Source organism: Muscardinus avellanarius (assembly GCF_963383645.1).
Source record: "Muscardinus avellanarius genome assembly, chromosome: 16".
NCBI lineage: Eukaryota > Metazoa > Chordata > Mammalia > Rodentia > Gliridae > Muscardinus > Muscardinus avellanarius.
In genome coordinates this window covers 52173671-52188755 of record NC_137802.1, presented here as the reverse complement: position 1 = coordinate 52188755, position 15085 = coordinate 52173671, and the positions used below count along the sequence as shown (strand labels likewise).

Genomic DNA, 15085 nt, shown 5'->3' with positions numbered 1-15085 from the left:
AAAACCATGATATATGTATGTATATATATGTATGTATGTATGTGATGTATGTATGTATGTATGTATGTATTAGTGAGTACAGTATTTATGTACACATTTAAAGCTTCTGAAGCCAGGCATGATGGTATGTGCCTATAGGCCCAGCTACTCAGGAGGCTGGAGCAGGTTGATCGCTTAAGCACAGAAATATGACAACAGCTTGGGTAATATAGCAAGAACTCATCTCAAAACAAAAACAAAAATAAAACTTTGGCCAGGCGTGGTGGCGCACGCTTGTAATCCCCGCGCTTGGGAGGCAGAGACAGGAGGATCGCGCAGGTTCGAAGCCAGCCGCGCGCGCTGGCTTAGGAGACCCTGTTTCCAAATAAAAATGCAAAAATAGGTCTGGGAGTGTAGCCCGGAGGTAGAAGGGCTTCCAGGAACCCCAGTACCACCAAAAATAAAAATAAAAATAAAATAAAACTTTGGAGGAATGTACACCAACAGTGCTTATGTATTAGTACTGTTGGTAATAGATGAGGCTATTGTATATTGTCCCTGTAATATCTGCATTTTAAACTGAATTATTACTTTTGCAATCAGAAAAAAGTATTTTAAAACTAAATTTGAATGGGCATGGTGGCATATACCTATAATCCTAGTACGTGGGAGGCTGAGACAGGAGGGCCACAGGTTCGTGGCCAGCCTCAGTTACTTAGTGAGGTCCTTCACAACTCAATGAGACCCTGTTTTAAAATAAAGAATAAGAAATAGGGCTGGCGTTGTAGCCAGAGGTAGAATGCCCCTGGGTTCCATCCCCAGTGCCAAAAAAAAAACAAAAAATACCCAACTAGGAATAGAATCCCATCTATATAAAGAACAGAAACATCCCAATTAAACAATACATGGATTGTTTAGCAAAATGAATGTGTAAACTATAAAGAAAAGTGAGAAAATGGTAAGCCCCAAAGACAAAATAGCAGTTTTTTGTACAGGAAGAGGGAAGTCAATGGGGTTGGTAAGGCACTCAGTGAATGTATGTATGTACTCAGTGGTATAGTGTGTACTTAGCACGCATGAGGTCCTAGGTTGGATCTGTGGCACAGAGAGCAAGTGAGCGAGCGAAAGCAAGAGAGACGAGAGAGAGAGAGAGAGAGAGAGAGAGAGAGAGAGAGAGAGAGAGAGACAGACACCCCCAGTAAGTTGAGACCCAGTAAGTTTAAATAAACTGGGTCGCAGATTCACTGGTGTGCGTTATTCAGTTATTCTTCACACCTCACACATTCCGTAGGTAACCTGTTAAGATCTGTGTAATAATAAAAAGAGTGAAGCCAGGTGTGGTGGTGCACGCTTGTAATCCCCGCCCTTGGGAGGCAGAGACAGGAGGATTGCGCAGGTTCGAAGCCAGCCAAGCTGGCTTAAATGACCCTGTTTAAAAAAAAAAAAAAAACAGTATAAAATAGGTCTGGGAGTGTAGCCCAGCGATAGAAGGGCTTCCAGGAACCCCAGTACCACCCCCCCCAAAAAAAAGAGTGAAAAGCCAGGCATAGTGGCACATGCCTGAAATCCTAGTGTTTCAGGGGGCTGAGACAGGAGGATCACAGGTTCGAGGACAGCCTCAGCAAGTAATGAGACTCTCAACCTAGGGAGACCCTGTTTCAAAATTAAAATAGGGCTGGAGATGTAGCTCAGAGGTAGAATGCCCCTGGGTTTAATCTGAATACCAAAAAATAATGAATAAACCTGAGTGAAAGACCCAGGTGAAGATCCTAGCGCCAGAGGGTCTTTGTGTTGAAGAGAGTGTGTGCGGAGAGTTATGTCCCTGGCAGTGTGTCTGTCACCATCTGACGCCTCACCCTTTTTAGCGCAGTGCAGCTGTGGCAGGTCTCCCCCTCCCCCATGTGGCTGTTAGTTTGAAGTGCCCTTCTCCCTGAGGAAGTGTCCTCATTGTCCTAGGCCTCCCTGATTGTGACCGAGGAGCTGCACCTGATCACCTTTGAGACCGAGGTGTATCACCAAGGCCTCAAGATTGACCTAGAGGTGAGTTCTCTAGCAGAATCGGGTGGCCCCACCTGCAGGGATGACCCCAGACAGGAACATCCAGTGGGGTTTTATGACTAGAAAAGACGGGGATGGTTACTGTCTGCTAAGTCCTCTGTTTGGTTTTTTGATTATTTTTCTCCAAAAAATATCCTTGATAGCCCATCGAGAATAAAGTCTCACTTGAGTGTTTAGGAGACACGTGAATACTTGGCTTTCAGCAAACCTGATATGAAAATCTACACTAAGAGATTGATGAAGCCGGGCGTGGTGGCGCACGCTTGTAATCCCCGCATTCAGGAGGCTGAGACCGGAGGATCACGGTTCGTGGACAGCCTCAGCTACTTAGTGAGGCCCTCCGCAACTTAGTGAGACTCTGTTTCAAATTAAAAAGAATAAAAAATAGGGCAGGGGGTGTAGCCCGGAGGTTGAATGCCCCTGGGTTCCATCCCCAGACCTGCAAAACAAACAAACAAACAAACAAAAACCCAAGACATTGATGAGGGCTGACTATAAAGGTTGAGCAAAAGCATCTCAGTAACTGCTATTTTGAGTGTGCAGAAAATCATGGCTTTTACATTCTCTTCCTGGCCTTCTTGATTTTTAAATCAAGATAGACCTGGGAAAGCAGACATCCTAGTCTTTGATTTGAGATCTCTTTGCTTCAAGGGAAGATGCGGATTTTTCAGTTTTTTGGAAAAGGCCTTTTTCCAGTCTTATAACTGGGGAATCTGGGACTGTGAGTCTAGCTTTGAGCCAGACAGATGGTACAAGTTGTGTTCAAACAACATAAGAATCCTGCAGCCTGTGCTTGGCATTTTTCCTTTCTGGGCATTGAACTGATTCATTCTCCCTCCTAAGCCTTCTTAAGTTTTAAGTTGAGACAGAGCTGGAAAAGCAGGTGTGGTTTGTAGCATGTCCTTTTTATTCTAAACTCATGAAATACGGGCGGAGCGATTCGGGGAGCTATGGAAGCCCTGCTGCCTCCGTAAGTCCTCCCCACATACTCCACAGACCCACTCCTTGCCCGTTGTGGTGATCTCCAACATCTGTCAGATGCCAAATGCCTGGGCATCAATCCTGTGGTATAACATGCTGACCAACAACCCCAAGGTGAGTGCCCCATCCGCTCGGAAACTACATTCTCTTTTCCCTTGCGACTCCTCGGTGTCCAGTGCGGGCCATTTGCACCGGACTCTTCATCTAAACGAGCAAACATGTTATCTTTGGCAGAACGTGAACTTTTTCACCAAGCCCCCGATTGGGACGTGGGATCAAGTGGCCGAGGTGCTGAGCTGGCAGTTCTCCTCCACCACGAAGCGCGGCCTGAGCATCGAGCAGTTGACCACACTGGCGGAGAAACTTCTAGGTCCTCATTACACCTCCTCCCCACCACCCTCCTCAGAGAGCAGTCTGGCCTCCGGGGCTGTCGTCTGGGCAGTGTGTCCCTTGTGCCTGCCTCGAGCAGGGCCTGTGCTGGTGCCAGGCTGAGTATCAGTGTGGAAGTTTGCATCCTGGCCATCATTTTTATGAAGTGGGAGAAGGATTTGTTTTTCTCTCTTGGCTGCTGACTCCCTTGCCCTTCAGGGCACTGCTCTGTCAAACCTTAGAAGGTATTTTAAGTATGCATTAGAAGGTGGAACTCGGGCACGATGGCACATAACCTGTAATTCCAGTACTCCGGAGGCTGAAACAGGAGGATTACAGGTTCAAGGACAGCCTCAGCAACAAATGTTAGTGAGACTTGTCAGCAACCGAGCAAGACCGTTTGGCAAAAAAAGCAGGGCAAATAGGGTATACTTCAGAGGTAGAATGCCATGGGTTCAACCCCCGGCACTACAAAAAAAAAAGGTGAAATTAAGGGCTTTTTAATGACATTTTCTTTTCATTTCTTAATAAATTTGTAGGCTATTTAAAACTTTTCTTTCCTCAAAAAAAAAAAATTAAGTACAAATTTTTTTGTGCTACCTGGAATTAAAAGTAGCTTTGTCCTGTGCTGCCACCAAATCCAGCCCTCTCACCCCAGCTGTGGGCCTGTGAGCATGCGCTGCTGGTCCTCGGGCCACTCCACACCACTGCAGAGAGCGGGGCACACCTGCACCCACACAATGGCTCCCTTCAAGTACGTGCTAGCCAGTGGTTTCATGGCCCGGTGTGGGACAGTTGTCTGCACATTCTGTTTTGAGAAAGAAGAGCTTGATTCAAAGCTGGAAAACTTCTGCTTCATCTCATCATCATTTTTTGTTGTTTTCTCTCTCAGGGCCTGGTGTGAACTATTCAGGGTGTCAGATCACTTGGGCTAAATTTTGCAAAGTAAGTGATCTTGTTGAATCCTTGCGCTCTCCTCCTGGGAGTGGGAGTGGCCACCTGCCAGGTGGGGGTGGAGGGTGTGAGGCCACCTGAAGGTAGAGCCCCGCCCCGCGCAGGTTTTGGCTGTGCGCTGTGCCCAGGAGGGAGAAGGCTGGGACGACGGTGCAGTTGACGTCCCCATTATTCTTGTCTCCAGGAAAACATGGCTGGGAAGGGCTTCTCCTTCTGGGTCTGGCTGGACAATATCATTGACCTTGTGAAAAAGTACATCCTGGCCCTTTGGAATGAAGGGTAGGTTGAAAGAGAAGTGCACAGGTGTGACCAAGATACCTCCCCTCTCGGCGAAGCTGAAAAGTCCTGGGAGTCTAAACGTGTGTTGCTCTCCTCTGGCTCCAGGTACATAATGGGCTTCATCAGCAAGGAGCGGGAGCGGGCCATCCTGAGCACCAAGCCCCCAGGCACCTTCCTGCTGAGGTTCAGTGAAAGCAGCAAAGAAGGAGGCGTCACCTTTACTTGGGTGGAGAAGGACATCAGTGGTAGGCACCCTTGCGCTGCGGCCGCCTCCCCGCTGCCGCTGGTTCCAGGCTCCGACTGCCCCCTGGAGGACAGTGACGGCCTCAAACTCCCCTGCCTCCCTCAGGCTTGTGAACGGTGGAGTGACGATTTTCCCAGCTGAAGGGTTGGTTTGTGGGTTTGTTTTGCTCACTCCCGTGGCTGGTATAAGTTTAGATATTTGTAATTTAGCCAGTACTTGGGAGGCTGATACAGGAGAGTCACAGGTTCATGGCCAGCCTCAGCTACCTAGGCCCTCCACAACTTACTGAGACTGTTTCAAACTAAAGAATAAAAAATAGGTCTGGGGGCATGAGGCTCAGAGGTAGAACTCCCCTGGGTTCAATCTCCAGTAAGACAGACACACACACACACACACACACACACACACACACACACACACACGAAATTTGTTATTTATTTTGGTGCTGTGTATGGAACCCAGGGGCATTCTACCTTCAAGCTAACACCTCCCAGCCCAATGTTTTTAGTCTTTATTTTGAAATAGGGTCTCATTGAGTTGTGGAGGACCTCACTAAGTAGCTCAGGCTGGCTGCCAAGCCTGGATCCTCCTTTCTCAGCCTCTCGAGTACTGGGATTACAAACATGCACCACCATGCCTGGCTTGAAATTTATAATTTATATTTTATTGTTCATCCCCTTTCTTATCTACCCTGTTAATATATTTTGTATACATGTTCTGCCTCAACCTTTCCACAGTGCCAGGCCACTGGGCAGGATACTCAGAGGCTCCAGCACTAGGCTGGCATATGTCTTACCTCCTGGAGGAAAGGCCCATCTGGCAGTTTGCTCAGGGATTATCTGGCTGTCGGTCCATCATCTTTCCTTCCCATATCCCATGGCAGGTAAGACCCAGATCCAGTCGGTGGAACCCTACACCAAGCAGCAGCTGAACAACATGTCATTTGCTGAAATCATCATGGGCTATAAGATCATGGATGCTACCAATATCCTGGTGTCGCCGCTGGTCTATCTCTACCCCGACATTCCCAAGGAGGAGGCATTTGGAAAATATTGTCGGCCAGAGAGCCAGGAACATCCTGAAGCTGACCCAGGTAGTTGTTGACTTTCCACGTTTCTGGCACTTCATTCTTGGGAGAAGTTGGGAACTGTAGGATCCTTGGAAGATAGACAGGGAGATGTCTGAGTAAGGTGAGGGAATCTTTTCCTCCTTGTGGGAAAGAGCTTTGTAGCAGGTAATTTTGGGGGTGACTAATGGGATTGAAGAGAAGGGCAGGGTCAGAGTCGCCACTCCTTGCCCCACAGGGAGAGCGGCAGTGTAAATGGGGAAAGAGAAGACACAAACATGTACACACAGACATATGCACACATGCCCAGGACGCTGAAGACAGAAAATGGGCGCAGTTCTCTGGTGCCTCTTACATAGTAGATGCCCAAAGGCTTAAAGCTCAGCCTTGAACCCGGCGTGCTTCCTTTCCCATTGCTCACTGGAATGAGCTAAAGCAAGGCTTGCTGCAAGAGCAGGTTGTGGGCAACGTCACAGCAGGGTTCACAGAAGACCACCAAGTGCCCTCCTCACAGGGAACGGCAAACACCAGGGAGAGGGTGTGAGATTGGTACTTAGGATGTGTAGCTGTTAGCTGAGCGTGGCGGCTCACCATGCAATCCTAGTACATGAAAGGCTGAGATGGGAGGGTCACAGGTTCGAGGCCAGCCGCAGCAACTTAGCAAAACCCCGTTTCAAAATAAAAGAATAAAAAGGGCTGGGGGTATAGGTCAGAGTTAGAACAGCCCTCCCTGCCAGGTTCAATCCCCAGCTCCACATGCATGCACGGTTATTGAGAATAGTAATGTATGGAGGCATACGTGCTTGTATAAGTTAAATAATTTTTTGTGTTGAGCCTGTAATCTCCTCCCCAGTGTAGCGGGAGCAGAGGCCTCTGGTCTATTCCCATGTAGTACTTGCTGCTTTGGGTCTCTGGTCGCTGTCCACATCCTGGTGAGGACTCTCTATTTGCTCATTTTTGTCTTTATTTAGCTTTTCTTAACTGGAAACCAACGGGGGTGGAGGGGCCCTTCAAAGTGATCCTTTGTTGGTTGGCTTCCTTGCCCCGGTTTCTTTTTAGAAAACGGCTTTTGTCCAGATTGCAGCGGTGCCCACCAGCTGCCCTCCACTCTGTCATGGGAACTCCCTCCCAGGATCTCTCGGGTGGCGATGAGCCAGGCTTGGGCCAGGGAATTTGAGCCCGTTGACAGTGGCCTTTCCTTCTCCCTTTGTTCTGTTGTGGAGTTGCTCACAGTGTGGAAGAGCTCAGCTCTCACTTCCTGTCTGCCCTTATCTCTCTTTCCACCTTGTGCTTCAGTTGGGAGGTCTATTTATCAGCCGCTCTCACGCTACCCTTTCTTTGTTCCTTCTGCTGAGGACCCCGATGTCTAAGTCCTGGTCCTTTAGACTCGTTTTGCTTTCAAGATCCTGGCTCCCAATCTGAGGCTACATCCTCCCTCTCCATCCATTTCATGGGCTGGGAGGCAGGTCCTTTTCTGCTTAGAGACATTCTTCAAGGGCACAGTGCTAGTCTAGACCTTGGGGACAGGTGGGTGCTCACTGAGGGCTCAGTGTGGGTGTGGGAAGAGGGTCCGAGGGTTCCAGTGGGAGTTTTGGAAAGGTGAAACCATGACCATGTCCTCTGTTGCTGTTGTAAAAGTACTATGGTATGACAGTCTCCCAGGAGCAGCTTCTCTTTCCAAGACTCTTCCCTCTTTCTTACTTCTCCACCAGAATTCCACATTGTTTTTCCCCCTCTTCTTCCTCTTCCTCCTCCTTTTCCTCTTTTTTTTTTTTTTTTTTTTGGTGTGTGTGTGTGTGTGTGTGTGTGGTACTGGGGGTGGAACTCAGGGGCTTTTCTACCTCCGGGCTATACTCCCAGACCTATTTTATACTTTATTAGGGAACAGGGTCTCACTAACTTGCTGAGAGCCTCCCTAAGCTGAGGCTGGCTTCGAACTTGTGCGATCCTCCTGTCTCAGCCTCCCAAGCGCAGGGATTACAAGTGTGCGTCACCATGCCCAGCTTCCTCCTCTTCCTTGTGCTGGAGAAGCTCAGGTGGCTTCTACCTCTGAGTGACACCCCCAGCCCTATTTTATTTTTTTATTTTTGAAACAAGGTCTCACTAAGTTGCAGATGACCTCGCTAAGTTACTGAGGCTGGCTTCGAACCTGGGATTTTCCTGTCTCAGCCTCCCAAGTACAGATCTTACAAGCATGCACTGCCATATCTTTTTATGGCTTGATGGAGGAATTCTGAGCCACTTACAAATTAGATAAAGTTCATTCACAACTTTGAACAAGAGTTACACATGAATCTGTGGGCCTCTTTCAGGGCCTTTTCTCAGACTGTCGTCACACATTCTGATCCCTCAGTGTTACTCATTTTTTTAGTAAGTCCCACCTAATATGTCTGTGCTTTTCTTGGCCCTCCCACCCTGACCCATGCTCTGACATGGTTTGTTCACCTGAATCTCCAAGATTTTATATCAGTGTCCCCAAGTCTCCTTGACCTCTTGGTGTAAGCATTCAGCATGCCCCTCCTCATACTTCTAACTATAAAGCTATAATTACACATGATGGGCATTATAGACAGTCACCACCTCCTTCTTCCTCCTCCTTATTTTATTCATTGGAAAGGCCTGGTCCCAGGACTCTTAGCTATTAACGATACCCCTGATCAGGTATGGTGGCACATGCCTGTTATCCCAGTACTTGGGAGGCTAAGACACAGGAGGATTGCAGGTTTGAGGTTAGCTTCAGCTACTTATGAGGCCCTCAGCAACTTAGTGAGCTTCTGTTTTCAAATAAAAAAGTAGAGCTGGGGGTATAGCTTAGAGGTAGAATACCCCTGGGTTCAATCTCCAGTACCCACTCCCCACAAAAGAATTGTCCCTGGACCCTGGTCTCTTGACTTCCAGCTGAGTTGATTATATTGCACCACGAAAACATCTTCCTTCTAGATAAAGACTGCTTTTGGTTTGTGATGGAGGCAGATTAATGCTGATAGGTATAGAAATCTAACCAGCTTGAGAGCCACTGACATTAGCTGTTTTATGTTCTCTTTTCTTCTGGTGGTACTGGGGATCAAACCTAGGGCTTCGTGAATGCTAGGCAAGCACTCTACCACTAAACTATACCCCCAGCCTTTTTTTTTTTTTTTTTTTTTTTTTTAAATTTTTGAGACAGGGTCTCACTAAGTTGCCCCAGGTTAGTCTAGAACTTGTGATTCTCCTGCCTCAGCCTCCCGAGTAGCTGAGATCACAGGCGTGTGTCCCTGTGCAGGACAGTCTTCATGTTCTCTTGAAGATTAGTCACGTTGGTATCTGGGCAGGACACCACGCCATGTCTACAAGGGGTTGGTCCCTCCAGGCAGAGAAATTATCTACGAGATAGGCCAGGACAGAACAGAGTACTCAGCCCACATGGAGGCAGTTAAACGTTTACATCATGTAGAGAGAGACTGAGGATGAGGTTGGCATTAGTCTCGGCTCAGGCGGGACAGGGTACACTGCAAAGTCCTCTGCAGCTCAGGGAAGCTTTGTGGAAAGAATCAACTTCAGGCTGCTAGTGCTCAGGATAGTAACGAGTACACATCGAGGAAGGGCAACCCCCAGGGGCCGATGGAGGTTTCTGGAAATCTCTGCATAAGGATGGAGTGAGTTTGAAGGTGCCCTTCTGAGGCGCAAGGCTTCCTCTGGCTGGTCTCATAGGCGGTCACAAATCAGTAACCCGGCTTTCTCCTTCCCAGGTGCTGCCCCATACCTGAAGACCAAGTTTATCTGTGTGACACCGTAAGTGGCTTTCCTTCCTAATGTTGCATTCATTTCTGATGTCCTCAGTTATCCCCCCCGGGAATAGGGAGGACAAAGGGTGAGAATTATCCTTGTAAAAGGTTAGACGCTCCCGGGCTGTGTTTAGTACTCAGAGTGACCTTGTGTGTTTAAAAAGCTTGAGCTTTTATTTTTCTGTTGGAGACCAGAGTTTGATGGCTTGTGTGTGTGTGTTTTGTTCTTTTTTTTTTTTTTTTTTCCTCCATTGTGTCTTGTCAACCCGGCCCTTTCCCCTCCTGCGGCTCCCCATTTCCTACAGAACGACCTGCAGCAATACCATTGACCTGCCGATGTCCCCCCGCACTTTAGATTCATTGATGCAGTTTGGAAATAATGGTGAAGGTGCTGAGCCCTCAGCAGGAGGGCAGTTTGGTGAGTATTTGGTGCTCAGATTTTGTCCTTGTGAGGGAAGTCAGTCCCCTTTGTTGATGTGTACAGAGCCAAGAGCCGGAGTAATAGGAGGAGCTTCTAGAGCACTCTCCAGTAGAAACAGTGCAGCCCGATATAAGTGTGCATTTTCTAGTAATCCCAGTATAAAGAGGCAGATGAAGTTAATTTTTATAATATATTCTGCTTACCCCAAATAAATCCGTCACTTCAACATGTAAGAAAACATTATATTATTATTATTATTATTATTATTATTATTATTATTATTATTATTATTATTATATATTTTGGGCACTGGGAATTGAACCCAGAAAGCTTCTACTTTTTCTTTTTTTCTTTTTTTTTTTGAGGCTTCTACTTCTGAGCTACATCCCCATCCCTTTTCATTTTTTGTTTTGAAACAGGGTCTCACTAAATTGCTGAGGCTGGCTTCCCACCTGCCCTCCTCCTGTCCTAGCCTCTCAGCTTACATGCCTGAGCCACGGTGCTTGGCTCCCTTCCCCTCCCCCTTCACATTAAGTGGGTTTTTGACTACTGCAGCAGAACCTCGATGTGGACCAGTCACATTTCTGATTGCTCAGAGGCTACATGAGGCTAGGCTGCCACGTCAGACAGCGTCTGGCCACATGGAGCTTTGAGGAGCATGGATGGAGAACTGGGATGAGCTAAGGCAGGAAGAGACTGAGCCCTTCTAGAGCGCAGGGCCTGTAGGGAGGAGAGGAACTCTGGCTTTCCGAGCCTGCCTTGGCCTGCAGGGCTGGAGACTGGCCCTCAGGGTGGCCTGCGCCCTGCCCCAGGAAGGGCTGGGGGAGGGGTGCCTGCCAGCCGGGCAGGTGGCTGAGCCGGCCGTCTGTCTCTGCAGAGTCCCTCACGTTTGACATGGAGCTGACCTCGGAGTGCGCTACCTCCCCCATGTGAGGAGCGAGAGCGGAAGCTGCAGAGATGTGACTGAGGCACCCACCGCGTTCCGCCAAACCCCACAGCGTCTGAAACTCCTAACTTTGTGGTTCCAGATTTTTTTTTTTTTTTTAATCTTCTACTTCTGCTATCTTTGAGCAATCTGGGCACTTTTTAAGATAGAGAAAAGCGTGAGTGTGGGTGATGTGCTTTTATCTAAAGAAGATGTTCTCTGAGACCGTGATGGGGGTATGGAAGGGGCGGCCAGCGGGAGAAAGCGGAAATGTCTTGCAGTCTTTTGTTGCCCTGCCCTCCTTTCTGAGCAGCTTGTTGTTCTTTGTTGTTAGACAAGTGCCTCCTGGTGCCAGCGGCATCCCTCTGCCCGTTTCTGCAAGCTAATGCCACTGGCTGCCTGTAGCTGTATACTCCTGGCCTTGCACTTTTAATCTTGCTAACATCCAAATAGAAGATAAAACTATCTAAGCCTCTAGGTTTCTTTTTAAATTAAAATAATAATACTTAAAGGGCAAAACACACTGTAGGCAGCATAGCCTTTCTGTATTTAAGAAGACTCAGTTAACTGCCCCTTGGTGCTTTAAGCATTCAGCTTATCTTTGGGCTGGTAATTTATATAAACCCTGAAATGGGCTTCAGATCAAACCCTTAAGAGACATCTGAAGCCCTGGCTTGGCCTTTGGTTGTGAACCGCTCAATCTTTTTATAAGCAGAGCTTTATTTTCTCTGGCCCGTGTTGGCCCACCAGAGGACAAGGCTGCGCAGAGGGCCCTGGAAGCCCCTACTCCTTCCCGCGACTCCCAGCCGGCCTGCTCCTCCGGGTGCCCCATCTGGCCTAGGATCACTCTAGCGTCCTTTCCCACCGGACCCTGCTGTGGCAGGCCTCCTCTCCATGTCTAAAAGTCCCTTGGCCTGTTTGCTTTAGAAATCCTGGTAGCAGGACCTCATAGGTGAAGAGAGAGTTAGAGGTTGAACATGACTCAGACGACAAGGCCCCAGCGAAGTGTCCGCTTGAGCTCAGGGAATATGGTTCTTCTTGGTGATTTCCAGAAGCACCTGTTGCCCTTCTCACTTGTTAACACAGGGCAAAGGCTGACTGCCTTTCCCCTCGTGTGCTCCCGGAGGCAGGCGACTGCCCCATGGGCCCTCGGGAGAGACGGAATGAGGGCCCTGCACCTGCTGCGGCCTTTGTGCGGCCTGCTTGGCCAGCCGGCTCATCCTTACCATGTGGGGCACCCAGCACTGGGCGAGGGGCCTCCTCTGACTCAGAGGCACGGCTGGCCTCAACTGAGCAGAGCATCTGTAGAATTCTGTTTGTTAGACCCAAATGAGCTGGAGTCTTAATTCAAGGGGCGAGGACCTTCTCTGTGAGAGGAACAGGACTCGCTTTGGCTACCCGCCCTTTCTGTCATGTGGAGCTCTCCATTCTCCAGCAACACTCTTCAATACACAGTAAGCTGAACTGAAACAGAGAAACTGTAGAAAGGTGAGACCTGGGCTTATCATTGGGTTTAATCCTCGGAGACCTAGGACAAGGACTTGAGCTTCTCTGACACAGGCATTGTAAAGTTCACGGCTTTAGGTCACATGCATATCTGGTTTTAAGGGAATACAGCAAAAGTTCTGAGAGGAGCTGAAACCTGTTCTGCCCCCCCTTAAAGAATGGCGTCTCAGGACCTGCCCACTTTCCTACTGTCCCCTGGCTGTCCCCAGCCAAGCTGAGGAATTCCCGTGGTTTGTCAGCTGCTATCCTGGCCACTGCATTCAAATTCCAATGTATACTTCTTAGTGTAAAAATTTATATTATTGTGGGTTTTTTTTTTTTTTTTGTATATTGCTGTATCTACTTTAACTTCCAGAAATAAAAGTTATATAGGAACCATCTGGTAGCATGGTGGCTCTGTCTGTGGCTGGCCAGGGCTCACTTTCCCTGCTTACCCTCAACGCGTGTCCAACTAAGATGACGGAGCAGGGAGGCTCTAGAGGGCAGGGGGGTGCCCCAGCACCAGGGTGGCGCCTCAGCTGATGCACCCCCCATTTTAGATAGGCCACCAGCCTGCAGGTGAGAGGTGACCAGGCAGTGAGAGTCACTGTCCGTGGCACAAAGGTGTCGGAGTGGCCTTCCCTCTTCTCTCTGCCCTCCTCCTTCCCAGAGCTGCAGTGTCCTGCCCTGGGTCAGATAAGCTACCTAAAGGGGGGTGGGGTGTAGATCCCCCAGGCCTCCCCCGCCACAGTTGGCGCATTATCACTTTCTGTTCAGTTCGCTCAGCCGGCGGGACAGTACCCAGACACCTCACTGGCTGCTGGCTGCAGGGCCCCTGGCCAGTCAGTGGTGATAATTTAGGGAAAGGCTCCCACAACACCAGTGCCCTCAGCATCGCCCCACCCCCTCACTCACCCCGCCGCCATGCATGGGGACTGAGCAGTGCTTCCCCTGCAGAGATGGAACCTGAGATTACTGCGGCTAGGGTGGGAGTTGGCGCCCGCTTTCCCTCCCACCCACCCCTGCCAGCCCACCCCGGGCCCCTGCACTCCCTGGGGCAGGCCGCAAGTCCCTGCCCCCCACCTCTCTCGCTCTGAAGAAACCCGCCTGTGGTTCCTGGCTTCCCCCCTCCCCAGGGAGTACATGTTCCCCAAGGCCCCAGCCCCAGCCCCTGGACTAGCCACAGCTGGCACCAGAAGGTCCACATGGGAAGGTTGGACCTCTCCGTCCTGGCCAGCCTGCCGAAGCCTCGGGCCACAGTGGCTGTTGGATGGTGCCACCTGCTGGTCTCTAGGAAGAGGCCAGGAGAAGGTGGGCTGCCAGCCCGGCTCTCGGCTGCCCCCGGCCCCAGGAAGGTTGACAGTCTCCTTGGCACTGGCCTTCCGCTGCCAGCTTCGAGACTGCCTGCCACAGCAGATAAGGAGCGGCTTGGACCGTGCTTGGCCCACCCCCCAGTGATTCCTGCCCCTTCCTCTGGAGACCGCGAGCCCCTACTTTCGTGGGTGTGTATGCCCCCTCACCTAGTTCTTTAGCCCTCTGAGAGCAGAGCTGTGGCCCCAGACTAAAACTTACAGCACAGACTAGGCAGTAGCAAAACAACTCCATTGCTAGCGATCACGGTCATTTAGGGAGACCACCGCCAGCTCCCCAAACCAGAAGGCAGACCAGCACATTTATGAAAAAAAAATATTTTATTTAAAAACACTGTGGTCTATGTACAAAGTACAAAAGAATCCCTCTTCTTGTCCAGGGCTCCCTTCAGAGAGGTTGAAACCCGGGACTCCCAATCTTTGGCCACCAGCTGCCCCTGGATTCCTATCACATAGCCTTAGGGAGGAACGTGTGCATTTGGAGAGGCCTTGGGCACAGCCCAAGTTATAACTGTGAGGCCTGTTCCAGGTTCCGCCTCCCAGCATTAAACCTCTCCAGATTCCACAGGCGTGCGGCTGGCTTGCTGCAGCCTTTGTTTTTTCCCTAGGAGGGAGGACATGAACCGTGCAAGCCTCAGGCCTCTTTTTTCCTCCTTTCTCATAAGCAAGGTTGCAAACACAGAAGCCAGGAAAGGAGGCTGGGGCAGGATGAAGGGGAGGGGGCATTGGATAGAAAGAGGGGGTGTTGAGGGGAACATAGGCAAGGGCATCACAGACGCGAGGCCCACGCCTCTCGGGTTCAAGTAGGAGAGGCCAAGACACTACCTATTCAGAGCAGCCGACAGTCCTATCTCAACCCAGCTCTACAGTGGTAAGAAATGGCTATTGCCAAGAGGTGCTGTCAAAGGGCTCACAAAAAGTCTATAGTCCACATTCACTAAAGTATAAAATACTGTTTAAGAATGAACCCAACCTCCCTCCAGAGGGAGACTATCAATTAGGACACCACGTGTGCATGGGAACAGACAGGCACCTGCATTCACCTGTAACGCACACATATCTGTGGGCAAATGGATCGCTTCCCCCAAGAAAAACTCCAGCTTAGAGCTTTTAAAGGGTCTCCTGTCTCTTTCTGGAATAATTTCACTTAAACGGCCACTGAGCAGATAAAGGGGCAGTGGAGGAATAGG

At 49.5% G+C, this 15085-nt stretch overlaps 1 protein-coding gene across 12 annotated transcripts in view; it reads left to right on the top strand.

Annotated features, from left to right (window-relative positions):
* STAT3 (signal transducer and activator of transcription 3) overlaps positions 1–11048 on the top strand; it is a gene marked incomplete at both ends in the record, with an annotated part of 37295 nt that extends 26247 nt beyond the window's left edge. For 3 of the 12 annotated variants that reach the window (XM_080713871.1, XM_080713868.1, XM_080713860.1), the window contains 10 exons: positions 1936–2019; positions 3034–3132; positions 3253–3388; positions 4280–4332; positions 4526–4620; positions 4726–4865; positions 5748–5960; positions 9659–9701; positions 10000–10112; positions 10993–11048. In XM_080713871.1, the coding sequence (XP_080569997.1) occupies positions 1936–2019; positions 3034–3132; positions 3253–3388; positions 4280–4332; positions 4526–4620; positions 4726–4865; positions 5748–5960; positions 9659–9701; positions 10000–10112; positions 10993–11048 (1032 nt within the window). Of the gene's footprint in view, positions 1–1935; positions 2020–3033; positions 3133–3252; positions 3389–4279; positions 4333–4525; positions 4621–4725; positions 4866–5747; positions 5961–9658; positions 9702–9999; positions 10113–10992 lie in introns of those variants that run through there. The other 9 variants (XM_080713861.1, XM_080713864.1, XM_080713866.1 and 6 more) reach the window with 8 other exon arrangements.
* Positions 11049–15085: the final 4037 nt, after the last annotated feature.